We start from the raw sequence: 20,770 nt of genomic DNA, 5'->3' as shown, positions 1-20,770 counted from the left end.
CAGTGCAACCTCCCACAACAGAGAATTACTCAGTCTATGATGTCTCGGCTGACAGACCTGACGTAGGCCTGACCAATCAATCTGTCTTCCACCTCCCAGGGACACATCCACGACCTGAGTCCAACAGAACCACTGGGAAAACTAGGCTCTTTCGGCTGTAGGGACATTTTGAGTCTGCGGGCCACCGCATGGACACGCCCACCTCTTCAAAGTGAAGCGTAAGACAGCTACCTACAGAGGGGGTGTCATGGGACCAAACACGGAAGCAGATAGAAACTGCAGTCCTGATGGGAGTTTTTAGACTGAATCCTCCCGAATCCATCATACTCTGCAGTTTTTCAGCTATGGGAGTTACGTGCTGCCAGGAATGCTGTGCCACTGGGCGAGTTATTCCATCTAAAGTTCGGTTCCTTTCTATAAAATGCGGATGGCACAATCTACCCACCTACAGCATTGTTGAGTGGATTAAATGGAAAATGCTGTCACCAGTGCCCAGAATATATAAGCAGCCAATGAATACCAGTGATAATTGTAAGAACTTAGTACCCACAATTAATGTCATTAAGCTGTCAATTTACAGATTATTAAATGCATTCACACCACTTCTGCAGTGGCTCTAGAATGTCTCAGAGGTCCAGGGGTGGCAATCAGCTTGGTAGGTGAGGTATGGTACTTCTGCTGAAGCTACAAGGCACAGAGCAAACACACTTCAAGATTTCATTTGGGGTAGCTTTCAGGGTAGAATGAGATGAGATGAGATGCTAAGGCTCTCTTCATCCTCCATGGTCCCCGCCGCCCCCCCCCCCCCCCCCCCGCCTCAATTCCTCAATCAAAGCCACTGCCTCCTGTCATAAATGAAATGCACAAGTTATCCAGTCAGAATTAAAAGAAAAAATTAAGTGTTTGTTTTTTAAAGAAGGAGGAATGGAACTGGGAGGGGGTTTAATTAAACAGAGTTTGTCCTACATGTAACAGTCTTCCATCTCAGAGACTAGAAAAAAAAAAGTCCTTGATACAACTAAACTCATTCATGGAACAACAGTCCTCCCTTGCAGGCTTCCTGAGAATGTTACAAATATGGCAACTTCCCCATCTCCACTGAAGCATTTAATTAATTGTCAAATAACCCTCAACCAAAGCACATCTCATTGACCTTTATCCAGAGAAATTACCTTCTCCAAACAAAAGCTTTGTATGGCCTGGGTTACTTTAGGATTATCTGGGTTAAAAATGTCTGGATGATCGGCCAGAACAATATCCTCCATAAAAAACTGCCGCACCGTGTGGAGAGGAATTTTCTGCATATTCATCTTCCTTCCCTTAACGCGCAGCAAACCAACATGCCTGAAATGAGGAGGGAATCGAAAGCCTTGTCACGCTGTAAATTTTCTCAGGAAAATGTGCACATTAAAACTATCATATTTCTAAGTTTCTACAAAATATTTCTTTATAAAATCATACTCTTAAAAAAATTTTTTTTAGCAACTTAATCTTAATACTGTTATCACAGGACAAATGCTAAACATCCTTCTTCCCCAGAATAAAATCCAGTCATCCCTCCTGTCTGAACAAATATAGTTTAGTGAGGGAAGACAGACAGTAGATCAAACAAAATGTTACCAGGACTATGATAGTGGTATATATATGTATTACATCTGTGTATATAAGTACACATACATACATAAAATGAACTAGCAGAAGTATGAAGAAAAAAACCCATATATCCTACTGCCATATTCTTTAAACCTACTATTACCATCTTAACAATCAAAATCTGAGTGGATTCAAGTGGTGAAATCCACCATAAAAATTGGGCTTAATCAGTGTTAACTACTTTAGCATATAACTAAAGAACTAAAAGAAATGAGATGTGCTATAATATTCCACTTATAACCAAAAAAATCTTAATTAAATGGTGTTAGGTAAATTTGTTTATAAATGGACTTTGGGAAATTAGTAATCATCATCATAGCACTTTAACTTGAAATTTAATTAGTAAAACTATTAGCCCTGAGTATGCTTAATAAGCTGCAAAATCATTAACACCATTGGGAGGCTCTCCTGTTGAACACAGCTTAAGAGCTGGGAAAACAGTAAGACTACACTGAATGGTGAATCTTTGTAAAGAAATCTATCATATAGATAACCATCACTATCTTGAACCTATTAAATGATGATAGTATTATAGCAGGTATTTTTTTTATTTGAATTGATTTGGAAAATATAACCATTACTTACTTCTTTACAGCCTCTCCTGGGGAAAGAGAAGTAACCACTGAACTTCCAGGTTGTGATACATAAAAGAGTTGTTGTTCATTTTTGGTTGGAGCTATTTTACACTCATGTTCATGGCCCCATACAACAAGATCAATGAAGTCATCCAAAAATTGTTCTGGAATGAAGTTAGTATTTCCGTGTTTACTCCTATACCAAGATTTTTAAAAATAAATAAATGTCCAGAGATACAGAGACACTTCACATTAAGTAAATCTACACAGATCTTTCTTTCTCCATTCATCAAAGCCTTGTTACGTCTCTTCTATGTGCCAGAAACTATTCAAGAGATTAGGGATGCAAACATAATACCTAATTCCTGCCCTCAAAAGGTTTACAAACTTGCAGGGCACAGACAAGTAGGCGCCACAAAAGAGAAAGGGTCAGTTCCACACTGAGAGGCAGATCACGAAAGGCTTTACAGAGGGAAAGTCAGAAAAGCATGAGCTCTCTCAATAATGAAAACGGTAAGTTGGTTTGATTATGTACATATGTAATCAGAAAATAAAGTGAATTAAATCTAAACTGTAAAATAAAAAACAAATCTCTAAAAATGTCCAGTCATTTTTTAGCATGTTTTGTTCACTCATAATAATGGGTGTAAGAAAGTTTGTCTTACTTAAGAGATTAATTTATAAATAAATTTCATAATAAATATTATTAAATGAGATATCGTATGAAGATTTTTGCAGACTCTGGTTTTATACCTAGATTAGTTGCCTTTATTAAGAGATATGCAAACACCCAAAGAGAGGAAAGACCAGAAGAAAGTTTTCCCAAATACTGACTTCATCATTGGGAATTTAAGTAAAAGTGTTCAAATACTTCAACCCAGCATTCGCTTAAGGCAAATCGAAAACTCACTCATTCAACATTTACTGTGTGCCTACTACGTGCCTAGTGTTCCAGACCTCTTCTAGATACCGAAGACAACAGCAGTGAACAAAGTCCTTGCGCTAGTGAAACAAGCAATAACATAGTATGTATGTGTATGTGCTTACGTACGCACGTATAATTTGTCAGGTAGTGCTAAGTGCTGTAAAGAAAAAGGGAAAAGTGACACACAACAGGAACGCTACTATGTGCAAGGTGGTCAGGACAGGCCACTTAGCCAGGTGACACAAGGGCAGAGAACTGTGATGAGGGATCAAGTGTAAGAGGAACGAAGAAAAAAAAAAAAAACTGTAAGCGAGGGAAGAAAGCCCTCGGGGAGAGGGCTGAGTCCTGGGCAGAGAGTCACAGAGCACATGACAGAGGTATCCAGGTGGGAATGTGTTCAGTGAGTTTAAGGACTGCAGGGAGGGGGGAGTGACTGAGCAGAATGAAAAGCAGGAAGGGAAATCAGAGCAGCAGCAGGCTTGTATATCTAAGAATGTTTTTGTGTAAAAAACACGTATCTAGGGAATATTATCACAGTTACTGAGGGAAATCAGGAAGGAAGGGAAAAGCAGGAAGGGAAATCAGAGCAGCAGGCTTGTATATCTAAGAATGTTTTTGTGTAAAAAACACATATCTAGGGAATATTATCACAGTTACTGAGGGAAATCAGGAAGGAAGGGAAAAGCAGGAAGGGAAATCAGAGCAGCAGCAGGCTTGTATATCTAAGAATGTTTTTGTGTAAAAAACACATATCTAGGGAACATTATCACAGTTACTGAAGAAACAAAGCATAACTCAAATATTGTATGATACAATCGTGCCTTCACAGAGCACCAACTCTTGCATGCAGAGGGAAGATTATGCCTGTGGGCTGACTCTGTGACTTCCATCTGACTTTTGACTTAGAAGTCGATCAAAACAGCCTTGTGGAAATATATTACATGACAAAGTGCTCTTCTGCTTTCCTTCTTTCGCAGCCAGAAAAACAAACGGGCCCAAGTATAGAAACAAATGGGAAATAAAGTCATGATCTCACAGTTGTGAGATTAAGCCCTGCGTCTGGCCTCATGCTGGGCTTGGAGCCTGCTTAAGATACTCTCTCAATTCCTCCCTGGCTTGCACGTGGACTAGTGCTCTCTAGAAAACAATGAAGTACTTAAGAATGCAGAGGGTGACAAATGCATCTAACAGTACTACAAAAGAATTGCACAGTTATGTTAAAGTGGGAGGGAGAAAAAGGAGCTGGCCTAAGTAACCTTGGAGGTGGTGTTTTCTTTGTTTGTGTCCCTAAAGTTTATTTTGAAAGAGAGACAGAGAGAAAGAACACTAGCAAGGGAGGGACAGAGGATCCGAAGAGGGCTGTGTGCTGTCAGCAGAGAGCCTGATGTGGAGCTTAAACTTACAAACCAGGAGATCATGACCTGAGCCAAAGTCAGACACTTAACTGACTGAGCCTCCCAGTCGCCCCTAGAGGTGGTGTTTTGACTAGATATAGTGAGGCTAAAAACAAAAATCACTTACATAAACACTGTATACTAGTTGGTAAATTTGTTTCTCACAGGGGTACAGGTCAGCAATTTTAAAAAATTACCTTATATGTCAACCAAGATTGAAAAAATAAGTAAATATACTATAGATAAAATGATCCAGGTTTCTGTTAGAGAAAGAACTCCCAAATAAGAAAAGGGAGAAGACACTCCCTCTGCCCCTCTGCCCTGCTCCCACTCTCTCTCTCAAATAAAAAAGAAAAGAAAAATTAAAAAAATGGGGCACCTGGGTGGCTCAGTCAGTTGATCATCTGACTCTTGATTTCAGCTCAGGTCTTGATGCCAGGGTTGTGGAACTGAGCCCCATTTCGGTGTCTGTGCTGGGCATGGAGTCTGCTTAAGATTCTCTCTCTCCCTCTACCCCTCTCCCCTGTTCAAACTCTCTCTCTCTCTCTAAAAGAAAAAGAAAAAAAACAGAAAAGGGAGAAGACAAAAATGAACCCTGTAGGGCTGGATTAGAGTAAGTATGAATTCATGCTTGTGTGTGTGTGTGTGTGTGTGTGTGTGTGTAACACATATGTCAATACACAAATATAGATGTGTCTGCATGGGTTAGGACATATACACATATTTCCTTAACTCTGATTACTGAGGGCTAAGACAGCCCCAGTAGCAGTAAGCACACCTAGTGGCCATATCTGGGTTTCTAAATACTTTTCTCCAATAAAAGCAATCAGGGCTCCTTGGAGAAGTGGTTGATTCCAGGGCTAGGGCAGAAAAACACAAGATGAGGCAGAAGCATCTTGTGGTAGTAAAAAATAAGTAAATGTACTTATTAGTTAAGGAAGTTTAAAGTTAAGGAAGTTAAGGAAGATTCAATAAATAATACATAAATGCATAAAGAAAGAAGAAGGCATGCTGAAAGGACACAGAAGCTAATATAAAAAAACTCCCAATGGTCAAAGCTGGAAGAATTTGAGCAACAACAAAAAAACTGGATAGTACTGGATTATAACTCAAAGGATAAAATAAATACCCTTGAGTCCATAACAACATAAATAGAAAAATGAATAAACGAGAGAGAAGCAACAAATTTTCCTTACAGAAGACTTTCAATGAATAAATGCAGACAGAATGAGGGGAATTAAAAAATAACACAACATCATAGTATGCATTGCTAGAAACAAGATTCACCAATGGATGCTAGAATTAGCGGGCAAAATTTTAAGGCAAAACAGGATATTCACACAGCCTCAAAGTATTTTTACCAAACTATTAATTACAGAATGGAAAATGGGACCTTGACAATGGTGAAACCTGGAGCAGACCACCTTCATCAAATGATCACTGTGAACATCACCAGCAACTGGCCATTACCAACCCCAACGCTGCCATTCCATCTCACATTCTGATTGCAGCTCTTGGAATCAATCACTTATGATTTCTCCTCCCGATTTTTCCCTACTTTGGGAAAGTAGAAAGTGTAGCAGAACTGGGAAACCCTAAGCAAGAGAAGGAGCACACTCCCAAGGGGTGCAAAGTTCTATGGAGACCACACTTACTACAGCTCTGGCCTGCTCCTCCTTCAAAGCTGTTTCTTTCAGAATGTACATAAGGCAACGCAAGGCTGCCTTCTAAAGCCCTCCTTTCACTGAGAACTTAGTGGGTTCAAGTGCCAGGGATCCTGCACTCAATAAATACCTGTTCAGTAAGTAATAAATTACACAATCAGGCCCAAATCCCTTTGGATTCTTCCTTGATAACTTCTCAGGTTTGTCCCTTCCACATCATCTTCACGCCCATCACTACCATCATTTCACACTATTTTATCTGTGGTCACATAATAAGCCTTGCATCAAGTCTTCCTTCCTTTCCATCAATCCTGCACCCTACCAACAGATTAAACTTCTTCAAAATACTAGCAAAAGAAAACTGATCTAGCTATATTTAATATATTCCAGAAAAACACCTGCATACATGCACCAGGAGATGCATGTAAGAGTAGTCATAACAAAAAGGTTTAAGAAAGCAAGACTCTGGAAGTAACACAGAATATTCACCAACACGTGAAAAAGTAGAACTGTACATATCAGTGAAAATTAATTACACTTTTAAGCATCAAAATGGATGAATCTTAGTAATGTAATGTGGAACACACTAAGCTGCAAAATATACAGCAGGGCCCCAGTTACACCAAACCAAATAAAATACTCATTGTGGACAGATATACACAATTAAACAATAAGGAAAAGCAATGGATTTAATTAAATAGAAATTAAAAATAGTGCTTCCTTTTGGAGTATGTGGAAAGATACAGGGTCAGAGAAGGGCATGGGATAATGCACTGGTAGTGTTCTACTTAAATTTAAGATTATTTGATTTTATGGTTATTCTTGCACATGTCATATTCTTTACAGATAATATATATTGGAACCGATTTCACAATGCAGTCAGACGAAGCACAGTTAAGTTCTGCATGATCCTTTAATGACAACTTTCAAAGAATAAGGAACATTTTATGGAAACTGGGAAGCTTGGAAACAGAGATTTAAGGAACCTCCATACTTGACTCAAAATTTTAAAAAGAAGTTTTTTTCAAAAAATTCGTTTACCTGTTCTGATGAATCACAAATAAGTTAAACCAAGAGTTCTCATCTTCTTTTGGTCTCAACATTGTTACCTTTTTATTGACAAACATTCGATAGAGCCTTTCATCTGGAATGGACCCTGAAATAGACGTTATTTTAATAACCGGTTTCTTACTTAGTTTTCAAAAAAGAATGTTTCACTTCTAAATTTTGTGCTTCTCTAAGTATTTCATGTTCTTATTAGAGATACATTTGAAATGTATCATTATTTACAAATGAGTATGTTCCAGGTTCTCACATGACAGCTGCTAAGAAGATACATGTATTAAAAACATGTTTCCCAGGGCGCTTGGGTGGCTCAGTCAGTGGGGCATCCAACTCTTGGTTTCGGCTCAGGTCATGGTTCATGAGTTCGAGCCCCGCATCGGGCTCTCTGCTGTCAGCACAGAGCCCGCTTTCTCCCATGCTCTCTCTCTCTCTCAAAAATAAACAAACATTTTGGAGAAAAAAAAAAAAAAAAAAAAATTTGCATGTCAGGCATACATACCTTCAATATCTGGAAAATACAGAATAAAAATTTGAGTTTTCTATGCTTAAATTCTTATTAAAATTTCTAATAATATTGTTTTCCACTATCCCTTTATTATACATACTTTTGACCTAACATACACATTATAAAATACAGACATTAAAAAGGATGAAATAAAAAAATAAATGTATTTAAAAATAATCTTATATATTGGGTTTTTTTAAACCTTAAAAAAAAAATGTTTAGTTTTGAGACAGAGAGATAGAGAGTGAGCAGGGGAGGGGCAGAGAAAAACAGGGACAGAATCCACACTGTCGGTGCAGAGCCTGATGCGGGGCTCAAACTCGTGAACTGTGAGATCATGACCTGAACCAAAATCAAGAATTAGACGTTTAACAGACTGAGCCACCGATGCCTAGTCCTTACCCAGCCCCCTTATATATGGTTTTTAAATAAAGATATTATGCTTTTTAATAATATAATGACTTTTAAATAATTCTTCTTGTACCCTAAAGGATCACCTTAGTCTAATGGAAGAAGCAAGAAAAACCCAAGTAAACACACAAATTACACTTTTAAATACTGTAAAAGGGACAAAAGATGCTAAGTGGCGAGTTATCAGTGAGGGGACAAGTTGCTGCTTTATGCAGTCATTAGGGAAGGCCTTGGAAGAAAAGCCAACAATGCAGAAATGTAAGAACTACAAGTCTAGCTTCTTAAAGAGAATTTCTAGAGTGTGACCAATGGAACAGATGGTGCAATGTAGAACATATAAACTGGAAACAAAAAAGTCAAGGCATACAAAGCCCAAGGCATCAGAAGGTTGACTGATCTACTTAGGTGTTGAAGCTCTGAGAACACAGACACAATTTGAAGGTAAGTAGGTGAAAAATTTGAGGGAAAGGACAGGGCAGTCTAGCCAGCTGGCAATTAGCTTCAAGGGGGCAGGGTGTCTGCAAATAGGAAAGAAATGGCAAGCAGGGAGAAGGGAGAACAGTGATCCCTCACACTCCACCCTAAGACCTGTAAGAAGCCTGTGAGAAGTGAGTGGGAAGCAGAGCCTTAGGGACTAGTTTCCTATAAGTCGGAGTGGAGGTAACACGCAGAGAAGAAACTGAGGATAGGAGGGAATTTGCTAACTATAGAGTTCTAGTGTGTAGAGAGAAGGATTGGGGTGTGTGTGTGTGTGTGTGTAGTCCAGTTAAGAAGAGAACAGGATGGAATGAGACTCTGGGAGAAAATGGAGACTGAGGGATATTCCAGGGGATGCCTGAGGCATAACAGGGTCTTAGTCTGAAAGTAGGAGGATCAATGATTTTCTGCAGATATGACCCCTAACACTGCAGTGATTAAAATACCTGTTAGTAGCTCTTTAAAAAGTGTATTTCACTTCCTGCTCTATCACCTGGGAAATCAGACATAACACTTTGATCTCATTTTCCATCTCTCTACAGATAACCATGATGCTTTTCTACTTTTTAGAAATTATGAAAACTGGACAAAGACTGTAAGCGCCCTAGAGAAAGTATTTAAATAAACCATCCATCATAATTATACTTTTAAAAACATATTCGAAGAGAATTAAGTAAATAAGGTCTTCTAAGGCTTCTATTATACTAAAATCACTCAAAAAATAATAAAAACTATGCAAAGGTTACAGTGTGAAATTTCTCATTTCTCTCAGGGTACTACTTTAAGGTTGATTTAACATAGAATATAATTTTTATAACTCTATACACAATAAAACTACTAAAGCTATTGCATTCATAAAACAAAATATCAACCTGAACTTAATCCAAGGAAGACTCAACAAACAGACTTTGAATGCAGTCTAAAAATATTCTTTGATCTTTTGTTCATATGGCTACAAGCCTAGCAAGAAGGCTTTTTTTTTTTTTTTTTTTTTTTTTTACCTACTGGACACTAAATAAATTGAGGACAGTCAAGTTGATAAAGCAAATTTTCTGAGCATTATAGATGACAGATCTGAACTAGCACTGTCTAACAAAAACATAATGTGAGCCACTAAAGCAGGCCAAATACAGAATTTAAAATTTTCTAGTAACCACATTAAAACAAGTAAAAAGAGACAGGTAAAATTAATTTTAATGTATTTTATTTAACCTAGTATATTAATAAGGTACTTTACTTTTTTTTCTAAGTCTTTGAAATCTGATGTGATTTTTGTATTTATAGTATACCTCAACGCAGACCAGCCCCATATCTACCTGAGGCTGGTACTTACTGTACTAGACAGCGAAGCTTCAGACATTTCAAAGACTTCCAAGATACCAAAATGCAGTTTTTCTTTTTCTTAATGTTTATTTATTTTTGAGAGACAGAGAATGAGCATGAGGGGAGAGAGGCAGAGAGAAGGAGACCGAGGATCAAAGCAGGCTCTGCACTCACAGCTTTGGTGGGGCTCGAATTCATGAACTGTGAGATCATGACCTGAGACAAAATCAAGAGTCGGCCACTTAAACAAATGAGCTACCCAGGCACCCCTAAAATGCAGTTTTTCTAATTACTCTACAATTCTAACATTCAGGATTCTATATCTGAGTCTAAAAGAAAGAAAAAATAAACAATAGATAGTAAAAGAAAACATTTTTTTAAATCAAAACCTCCAATGAAAGAAGTATCAAGGGCTAAAGGTCTTACTAAATACTAAAAAATTCTACTAAAACCTTCTGTCATTTTTTATGGTCACGCATAAGGAATAATTAGATTTGCCTCACTCTTTCCCAAACAGCAAGAAAGTTCATTCCAGAATGTGATTTCCCAGTTGCTTAAACAATTATGTATTGTCATAAACAGTAAAATAAAACCATCTTACCTAAGCCATATAAAGCAATTTTGGAGCTTCCTTTTTGGAGCAAAACTGGACTAATGTCTATCTTCTCCACAGACACTGAACGTCCAAAGTGATTTACAAATCCAGCACAGCTTAGTATGTCCAGGGCACACAGGGCATCTGCCTACATAGAATGTTTTCAAAGAATATTAATGTATATATCTAAAAATAAGTAATCTCCATCATATTACCTATTAAAAGTATATTCCATATACCACTTACTAAAACATAGATCAGGACAGTGTCTTCTCAAAATAAAATTACAATAGTGAAAGTATTTGCTATGTTTCTTCAATTACAAATGACCTACTGCACCTGGAACCACATGCTAAATGCCACGTTAACATTTCATCAAAACTTAGGATGTCCCGGCCACCAAAAAATAAAAACCAGCCATGAAATGAGTGCTTTGTAATATTAAGCTGACCTCTTAAGCCATGGGGGGAAGAAAACTAGGTAAGTAGTGATTTATGGTGTTCATGATCAGATAAAACAAAAAGATATTTCAAGTGTAGGACCTTTATAAGGTCCTTCCACATCAAACAGGTAATAAGACGATCTAATTTAGATTTAGAACTGTCCATGAAAAATCGTTTTCTACAGGTGAAATTTTGAAATGAGAAACACAAAAGCACCAGGTAAACTGAAAGCTTCATACAAATGTTAGGTATTTATCCTTACTTCGAGTTACTTATTGTCAACCTCAGCACTAATGAAATAAAAGCACACCTCACACACCAACTACTATTACAGATTTTTAAAAATTATCTAAAAAGCAATATAAAAGACTACGTGAATGATACAAAGTCAACTTGACTTTCTGAGTCAACTGACGAAAAATTTCTGGAAAGGACAAGAATGCCTTCCACAAACTAAAGTGACAACAAACTGTAAGAACCCAGTAAGTACCCCTGTGGGATCATCATGATTGCCATGAATACTGAACACTGGAATCGAAATGTTGAGATTGTCATCTTGGTAGTTCACCCACGGAAACCTTAAAAAAACAACAACAAAAACACAAAGTTAATGTTTCCATACAAGACAAAAGCTATTTTCCACAATACCCTCCTTTAAAAAATTAATACAATTTATGGGCAAACTGGATAAGTTGGCAGAAGACCACTAGTTTGGAAAGAAATACAATGACAGGCAACAATTCATTCCAAGTTTGAAGTGCTTCAAAGTACTACACTTTAAAGAAAACACTGTAGTATATGGTGCTTGTGAATTGTATGAAAGAGAAGGATATCTGACTAATGGCAAGTAAAGAGGCTTTCAAATTTTTAAAGGCCTTTGTATAAGAAGAGAGAGGGGAGGAAACACATCCGTTTTGGAATCCAAGCTTCAAAATTCCAGCTCTATCACTTACTACTTGTGCAATTTAAGTCTCCCACCCACGGGGCTCCTGGATGGCTCGGCTGGTTGAGTGTCTGACTCTTGGTTTTGGCTCAGGTCATGATCTCTCAGTTTGTGATTTTGACCCCGCATCAGGCTCTGCTCTGACAGTGTGGAGCCCATTTGTGTGTGATTCATTCTCTCTCTCTCTCTCTCTCTCTCTCTCTCTCTCTCTCTCCCTCTCTCTCTGCCCCTCCCTGCTCTCAAAAAACAAAAAATAAAAAGTCTCCCACCCACTCCTGCCCCTGGAGTCAGCTAGCTCCTCCTCTCAGAGGCAGATGCCATTAGAAACTTCATAGTGTTATCTCTGCAAAAATATCTTATACCTTCATAGCAAATAAATGGCATCTTCTTCCTTCTTATACAAATAGTAGTGTAATACAGATTTCTGCACCCTGCTTTTTCATTTAATATGTTTTAGAAATCATTCTACATCAGTACATAAAGAGCTTCCTTGTGCATTCTCTGGTGGGACAGTACACCATCGAATGGGCTATCAGAATGTGTTTAAGTAGTTACCTACCAATGGACATTTAGACCATTTTCAGTGTTTTTGCTTTACAAATAATGCTACAGTGAGTACTCTTGTACCAAGTTGCCCTTGTGCAAATATAAGAAAATATCCAGAAGGGTATTTAGTCAAAGGACAAGAATGAATTTGTAAATTTGGAAATACTTCCAATTTCTGTCTATAGAAGTTGGACAAATTTACACACAATACAACAGCAATGCATAAGAGACAACTTTTCCCTTTATTCCATCAACATAAGCTATCAAGCTTTTAAATCTATGCCAGCAGTCGGGGTGCCTGGGTGGCTCAGTCGGTTGTGTCCAACTTTGGCTCAGGTCATGATCTTGCGGCTCATGGGTATGAGCCTGCATCAGGCTCTGTGAGGACACTGAGAGCCTGGAGCCTGGCTTCTGGCTTCGGATTTTGTGTCTCCCTCTCTCTCTGCCCGCCCCCCCCCCCCCCCCGTGCTGCTCTCTCTCTCTCTCTCTCTCTCAAAAATTAAAATAAACTTAAAAAAGAAAATAAACCTATGCCAAGGATTCTAAACCCTAGCGGTATGTTAGAATTATCTAGGAATCTTTTAAGATCTATCAATGCCCATGACACAGAGAGTAACTGGCCTACAGATTGTCATCATTTTTTTTTTTTTTGAAAGATTTCTAGGTAACTACAATGTGCCCCTGGAATTGAGAATCACTGATCTATGCCAATCTGACAAGAGAAAAATATCTCAGTAGAGCTTAACTTAGTTATCTTTCTTATGAATGGACTCCATTTTGTATTTTTCATATTCTTTTAATATGTCCAAGTGTCACTTTATTTTTTCTGTGAACTATGTCTGTATTTTTCACATATGTTTCTATTAACTCTTGGATTTTTTAATGGGGTCAAAAGAACTATTTATCTATTGGGGAAATTAGACCTTAATTTGAAATTCATTGCAAATATTCTCCCTACCTTAACTCTCACTGACTTTTGACTCTGTTCTAGGCGGTATTTGCCCTGCAGAAATTTACTTTTACAAAGACTAACATCAATTTTACTTTTATGGCTTCTCAGCTTGTATCATACACAGAAAAGCCTTTCCCATATCTACATTTTTAAAAAATGTCTAATAGTTTCTTCTAGTACACTTATTGAATAATCCATACTTTCCCTAGAGATATGACACCACCTTCTCCAAATATTAAATTCCTACATGTACTGAGTCTATTTCTGGATCTCTTTACTCTTTCACTTACCTGCTTACCAATTCATGAGTCATATTACATTTTTAGTTATTGAGGCATTATATTTTTTCTAACTTTATTACGAAATAATTGACATAGAGCATTGTAGAACTTTAAGCTATACAATGTATTATTTGAAACACGTATACTGCAAAATAACCACTACAGCTTGGCTAACACTAGCATCACACCCATTTTGTGTGTGTGTGTGTGTGTGTGTGTGTGTGTGTGTGTGTGTGTGTGACGAGATTATTTGAAATGTACTCACAGAAACCTTCAAGTATAAAATAAAATATTACGAACTATAAGCACTATGCTGTACATCAGATCCTTAGAACTTACTCATCTTGTAACTACAACTTAATACTCTGATCAACATCTATCCTTCCCTCAAGTCCTGGCCCTGGATAACCACCATTCTAGACTGTTCCCGAGTTCAGCTTTGTTAGATTTTACATGCTAAGTGATGTTACACAGTATTTTTCTTTGTCTGACTTATTTAAGAGCGTAATGCCCTCAAATTCCATCCATGCTGCAAATGGCAAGATGTTCTTTCTCATGGTTGAATAGTATTTCATATTCATATTACACGCCACATCATCTTAATCCATCTTTATCCATTCATCCACGGAGAGGCGCTTAGGTTGTTTCTGTATCTTGGCTGTTGTGAATAACACTACAACAAACTCAGGAATGCAGATTACCTCTCTGAGAGCCTGTTCTTCATTTTGTTTCGATGCATATCCAGAAGGATTGCTTAATCATATGGTAGTTCTATTTTTTTTAACTTTTTGAGGGTCCTCTATACTGTTTTCTATAGTGGCTAAGTCAATTTACATTCCCACCAGCAGTGTATACAAGGGTTCCCTTTTCTCCACATCCTCCTCAACATTTGTTCTTATTTTTTTGTTCTTATTTTTTTGATGATAGCCATGTGTGAGGTGATATCTCATTGTGGTTTTAATTTGCATTTCCCTGATGACTAGTGACTTCGAGCACCTTTTCATATACCTGTTGGGTCATTTGTATGTTTTCAGAAAAATGTCTTTGGTTTCTTTGCTTATTTTTAATTGGATTGGATTTTTGGTCTTCTTTTGTTTTTGTTTTTGCTATTGAGTTATAGAAGTTCTTTGCATATTTTAGATGTTAACATCTCATCAGATGTATGACTTAGAAATATTTTCTCCCATCCCGCAGGTTCCCTTTTCATTCTGTTGATGGTTGCCTTCACTATGCAGAAGCTTTTTAATTTGACATAGTTCCACTTGTTTATTTTTCCTTTTGTTTTCAAATCCAAAAAAAAAAAAAAAAAAATCACTGCCAAGAATGATGTCAAGGAGCTTACTCCCCATGCTTTCTTCTAGGAGTTAGACAATTTCAGGTCTCACATTCAAGTCTTTAATCCATTTTGAGTTGATTTTTGTGTATGGTATAAAGGGGACAGCTTCATTCTTTTGTATGTGGCTGTCCAGTTTTCCCAATACCATTTATTGAAGAGACTCTTCTTCCCCCCATTGTATATTCTTGGCTCCTTTGTCATAAATTAATTGACCAAACATGCATGGGTTTATTTCTGTACTCTATTCTGTTCTACTAACCTAGATGTCTTATTTTTATGCCCAAACCACATTGTTTTGATTACTATAGTTTTATAATATAGTTTGAAATCAGCAAGGGTGATGCCTCCACCTTTGTCTTTCTTTCTTAAGACTGCTTTGGATATTTTGGGTCTTTTGTGGTTCCATACAAATTTTAGGATTGTTTTTTCTATTTCTATGGAAAAAACCATTAGAATTTTGATAGGGGTTACACAGAATCTACAGATCACTTTGGGTAATAGGGACAGCTTAACAATATTCATTCTTCTTATCCACCAGCACAGAATCTCTCTCCATTTTTTGTCTTCAGTTTCCTTCACCAATGTCTTATAGTTCAGTGTATAGCTCTTCTGCCTCCTTAATTAAATTTATTCCCAAGTATTTTACTCTTTTTCTTATCCTATTCTTCTTTTCTTAGTTTCTCTTTCTGATGGCTTATTGTTAGTATATAGAAATAAAATTGATTTCTGTCTACCGATTTTGTATCCTGGGCCTTTACTGAAATCATTAGTTCTAATAGTTTTTTGGGGGAGTCTTTCACATTTTCTACATATAACATTATCATCCGCTATTAGAGACAACTTCACTTCCTTCTTTCTGATTTGGATATCTTTTATTTCTTTTTCTTGCCCAGCTGCTCAAGCTAAGACTTCTAAATTGATGTTGAATAGGAATGGTGAGAGTGGGAATCTTTGCCTTATTCCGAATCTTACAAGAAAAGTTTTCAGCTTTTCACCACTGGGTATGATGTTAGCTGTGGGTTGGGTCATATATGGCTTTTATTACATTGAGGTATGTTCCCTATATGCCCGCTTTGTTGGGGGAGTTTTTAATCATAAAAGGATGCTAAATTTTGTCAAATGCTTTTTCTGCATCTATTGAGATGATCATATAATTTTCATCCCTCATTTTGTTAATGTGGCTTAATATACTTTAATATGTAATAGGGCTAGTCATTATTTAGTGGTTTTCTCTTTCAGACTTTCCCTACCTTTTCTTTTGTCTATTTTTCTATGTGAACTAGTAAACTAGAAGGGGAAATTATTCAGAATGCAGCACAAAGAGATAAAGTAATGGGCAATATAACAAAAACAGTAAGAGATATAAATAATATTCAGAAAGAATAGGCAACAATGTTTGAAAACGTAATGGTTAAGAACTTCCTAAAATTACTGAAAAAAATAACTCTTAGATTGAAATGCATGAGGATACCCAAGCAGAACAATTAGAACTAAATCCACAACTAAATATGTCCTAGTAAGACTGTGAAATGCTAAGGACAATGAGAAAATTTAATAGTTACCTGAGAATTTTCTTTCTGCCAGTTGCTATTCTAAGCAATTTTCTTATTAACTCCACTACTCCTCACAACAACTCTGTAAGATCATCACTATATAAAAGTAAGGTAAAGTAGAGCCAAGACACGAATTCACATGGTCTGGTACCAGAATCCATGCTTTTAATCACAATATTACACTGTTTTCCAGCAACTACAGTGATAGCAGACTTCTCAACAGCAACCAAAAAATAAGAGTTTACCACTCACTGACACTCAATGAAAAAACTACTGAAAACAGTACTTTAGAAAGAAGAACATGGAATCCATAGGGAAAAAATGAAATGTAAGAAGCAACAATAGTGAGCAAAGAAACAGGTAAACATGTCTGCAAAGGTGAGGGGAGCAGTTTAAAAATAAGATGAGAGAAAGAAGAAAACACTAACGTTCTGGATCTGAATAGGAGACAGGTAAAGACACTGATCAGATTTCTAACAACGACATATGTTAAAAATCATAGGTACTTTTAAAATCCAATTCTACACTCTGCCAAACTATCAACCCAGAGCAAAGTTAAATACAGCCATTTTCTCACATACAAAAATCTCTAAAAATTTACCTCCCAACATGAACTCATTTAAAAAAAAATATAGATAGTTAGGGGTGCCTGGGTGGCTCAGTCGGTTGAGGGTCCAACTTCGGCTCAGGTCATGATTTCAGACTCGGAAGTTCAAGCCCCGTGTCGGGCTCCACGCTGATAACTCAGAGCCTGGAGCCTTCGGATTCTGTCTCCCTCTCTCTCTGCCCCTCCCCCACTTGCTTGCACACACACTCTCTCTCAAAATAGACAAACATAATAAAAAGAGAAAGAAAAAATACAGATAGTTAAATAGATAAAAAACAAATCCAGATAGGTCCATGCATATGCATCTGTTTCTTAGCTCTGGGCACTGAGAGACCCTAGAAGCAGTGACAAGGTGACAGCAATGTGCAAGCCTAGCATCTAGGTTTGGGCTTTCAAATACCTTTTCCAAAGGAACCAGGACTCCTTGAAGAAATGGATGAGTCTAAAGCTAGGGAAGGGAAAATAATTCATCTGGAGCATCTTCTAATGCCAAAAAATAGGAAATGGAGGGGAAAATGAGGGTAAGTCAAAAGGAGAGAGGAGCCAATCTGAAAAAGTACCCAATGGCTAACCTTTGTACATATCCTCTGAGCAGCAAAACAGATTACAATTGCATTAAATTACAACACAAAGGGAAAAAATGAGTTCATATTGATATAGACAATTGAAGAAGTTCCTTCTGATAGCTGAGTCAATAAATTAACAAGCGGGGGACAAGGGACAAATCTTCCTTACAGAAGAATTTTAATTAATAAATGCAGAAAAACGTGGGAAATGGAAAATCAGCATTAGAACACCACGGTTAAAACTGCTATAGGCAAGAGCCACTGACGAATGTTAAAATTAGTGGACAAACTTTAAGGCGACACAGAATAAATAGGTACACAGCCTCAAATATCTCCCCCAAAATACTTACTAATGACTACAGTAGTTTTAATATGCCCATCTCCTTTGATACTCTTTCCTCTCTACAGGAAGTGACACTTAAATCCCTCTGAGTGCAGGCTAGACTTAGCAACTCACTTCTAATGAAGAGTGGATGAAAAGGGAAAAATCCTAACTTGACAGCAGAGAAACCTGGCAGGCACCACCTTAACCAAGAGATTAAGGTTATCCTCACCAGTAATTAGCCAACTTGATAGCGTGTACTCCAGATATGCTATGAGAGAGCACTTCACCTCTATGGAATACCTTCCTGAAAACCCTTAATCCTGGTCTAATCACAAGAAAAACCCAAATTGAGGGACAATCTACAAAATGACCAGTATACTTCAGAAGTACCATGGAAATGAAAGGTAAGAAAAGACGGAGAAGCTGGCACAGTGTGAGGAAACTGAGAGAACATTTCAACCACATGTAGTATGGTATCCTGTGCAATGCTTAAGAAAAACCACGAGACTATCTTTACAACATGGGGTTCTAGGTGACTATCATCAGTCAGTCCCCAAAGTATGAATATTAAGGAAAAAGAATGATACTACATCAAAATTAAGTACTGTATTTGTCAACAAAAGTCTCCATAAAAAAAGTCAAAAGACAATCCACGGATTGGATAGAAAAAAATTCATGCTTAACAAAGGCTTAGCCTCTAGAACATATGAATAACTTCTGCAAATTCAATAAGAAAAGACAAAAATCCCAATTTTTAAAATGGGCAAAGGGTATGCATAGAGCAGGATACCAAAATGTACAACAGAAATTTAAGAAAATTCTCAGTCCCACTATTAATTAGGGAAATACAAATTAACACAATGACATAAAGAAATTCAAAGAATTACACTTACTATGAAAATAGCTCATAGTGAAGGTCAAATAGCTAATTGTTAATGTGTTTGTCTTTCACAGAAAATATTACACAAAAGAAAACATTCACTTAAGCATTTAAATATACTTACTTACTAAAACCAAAGTTGACTGACTGATCACTGAGAATTTCAAACTGTACAGGACGATCACCCATGCAATATTTTCTCAATAACTCGAGGCAGGTATGTAATGTTTTTCTTGAGGGCTTATTTTCATGAAAAAGATCACCACCTAACAAAATAAAATCCACCTAATCAACAGAAAATAGTGTGAAAATTAGTATGTTTTATAGGGGAAAATGTTAAAACTATAAAGTACAAAAAAATCTCATAAAAGATACCGATGTGTATGGAGATTCAAAATTTTATATTTTATTTATTTAAAAGCTTGCAGTCTGTTGATTACTTTGACTCCAACTTAGGTTCCTAGGCCACCTTCAAAAAAACCATCTTTGGGGTGCCTGGGTAGCTCAGATGGTCATCCAACTCTTGATCTTGGCTCAGGTCATGATCTCAGTTTCTAAGACTGAACTCCACGTGGAGCTCTGCACTGACAGCATGGAACCTGCTTGGGATTCTTACTCTCCCTCTCTCTCTGCCCCTCCCCACCCCCCCCAACGCCCCCACATGCACATGGGCTCTATCAAAGTAAATAAACATTAAAAAAAAAAAAAAAAAGCCATCTTCAAATTATTACACCAAACCTCTGACTCATGCTACCCAGAGTAATCACTATCTTTTGTTATTCAAATTAAACATAAATTTAGAACTTCAATGGAACCTACGGACAAGATAGCCAATTCAATTTAGATTACTCATTCAATTCATTCAACAATTATTTAGGGCTCACACAGGCACTGCCACCTAAGGAAACTGCAATCTACAGAACAGATGATGTCCAGGACTGACAATGTACAATTCCCTGTACTGGGCCCTGAGGATACAATGACGAATAAAACACAATTCCTTTCCTAAATATGTTCAGAATCTAGTGGAAGAGACAAACGGCTATGCATCTGAACGTAAGTCAGACTCAGACATGCACTAGGAGTATGTAAACAAAGCAGGAGCAGCAATGACACTACAGTTAATTCTAACTGAAGGGAAGAAGTCATCTGAGGACAATGCGTGCAGAAGGAAATGTGCCAAGGGGCCCCTAGGTGGTTCAGTCAGTTAAGTGTCCGACTTCAGCTCAGGTCACGATCTCATGGTCTGTGAGTTCGAGCCCCACATCGGGCTCTGTGCTGACAGCTCGGAGCCTGGAGCCCGCTTCAGATTCTGTGTCTCTCTGCCCTTCCCCTGCTCATGCTTCTGTCTCTCTCTCTCTCTCTCAAAAGTAAAAAAACATTAAAAAATTTTTAAAAAAAAGTGCCAACATGGTAGCATTTAGGTTACCCTATTAAGAATAAATGAGACTTTAAGGAAGAGTATTCTAGAAACAAGAAAGAAATTATACAGAAAAAAGCCCAACACGCATGCTTTCAAGAAGTATATAATCTACCTAAAGAAACTTGATTAAGTTCTTAATTATACAAAAGAACCCAGATCACTTAGGCTACAGTAGTGAGGGGGAGAATACACCACTCCCGAAAGTGTCACTATGGCACATGGACTGGAGCTAAAGGCAATTAAGACTTAGTAGACTCAGGAATAGCTTTTTTTAAACTTCCCCTAACTACCTCAAAGAACTGACTGGGGGCCTATACCAGGAAGAGAG

The 20,770-nt window shown here is 37.4% G+C and overlaps 1 protein-coding gene across 4 annotated transcripts in view; it reads right to left on the bottom strand.

The window, feature by feature from the left end:
• The window catches only part of MRE11 (MRE11 homolog, double strand break repair nuclease), a 76,841-nt gene that overhangs the window by 49,338 nt on the left and 6,733 nt on the right, over positions 1–20,770 (bottom strand). For 3 of the 4 annotated variants that reach the window (XM_007079032.3, XM_007079035.3, XM_007079034.3), the window contains 6 exons: positions 19,144–19,304; positions 11,521–11,608; positions 10,594–10,735; positions 7,253–7,367; positions 2,239–2,424; positions 1,173–1,344 (listed from right to left, as the gene is read on the bottom strand). In XM_007079032.3, coding sequence (XP_007079094.1) covers positions 1,173–1,344; positions 2,239–2,424; positions 7,253–7,367; positions 10,594–10,735; positions 11,521–11,608; positions 19,144–19,304 — 864 coding nt within the window. The remainder of the gene's footprint in view (positions 1–1,172; positions 1,345–2,238; positions 2,425–7,252; positions 7,368–10,593; positions 10,736–11,520; positions 11,609–19,143; positions 19,305–20,770) is intronic. The other variant, XM_042957951.1, reaches the window with a different exon arrangement.

This window comes from Panthera tigris, chromosome D1 (assembly GCF_018350195.1).
Source record: "Panthera tigris isolate Pti1 chromosome D1, P.tigris_Pti1_mat1.1, whole genome shotgun sequence".
Taxonomy (NCBI): domain Eukaryota; kingdom Metazoa; phylum Chordata; class Mammalia; order Carnivora; family Felidae; genus Panthera; species Panthera tigris.
The sequence above is the reverse complement of the archived record's forward strand: the minus strand, read 5'-3'. Positions and strand labels throughout refer to the sequence as shown.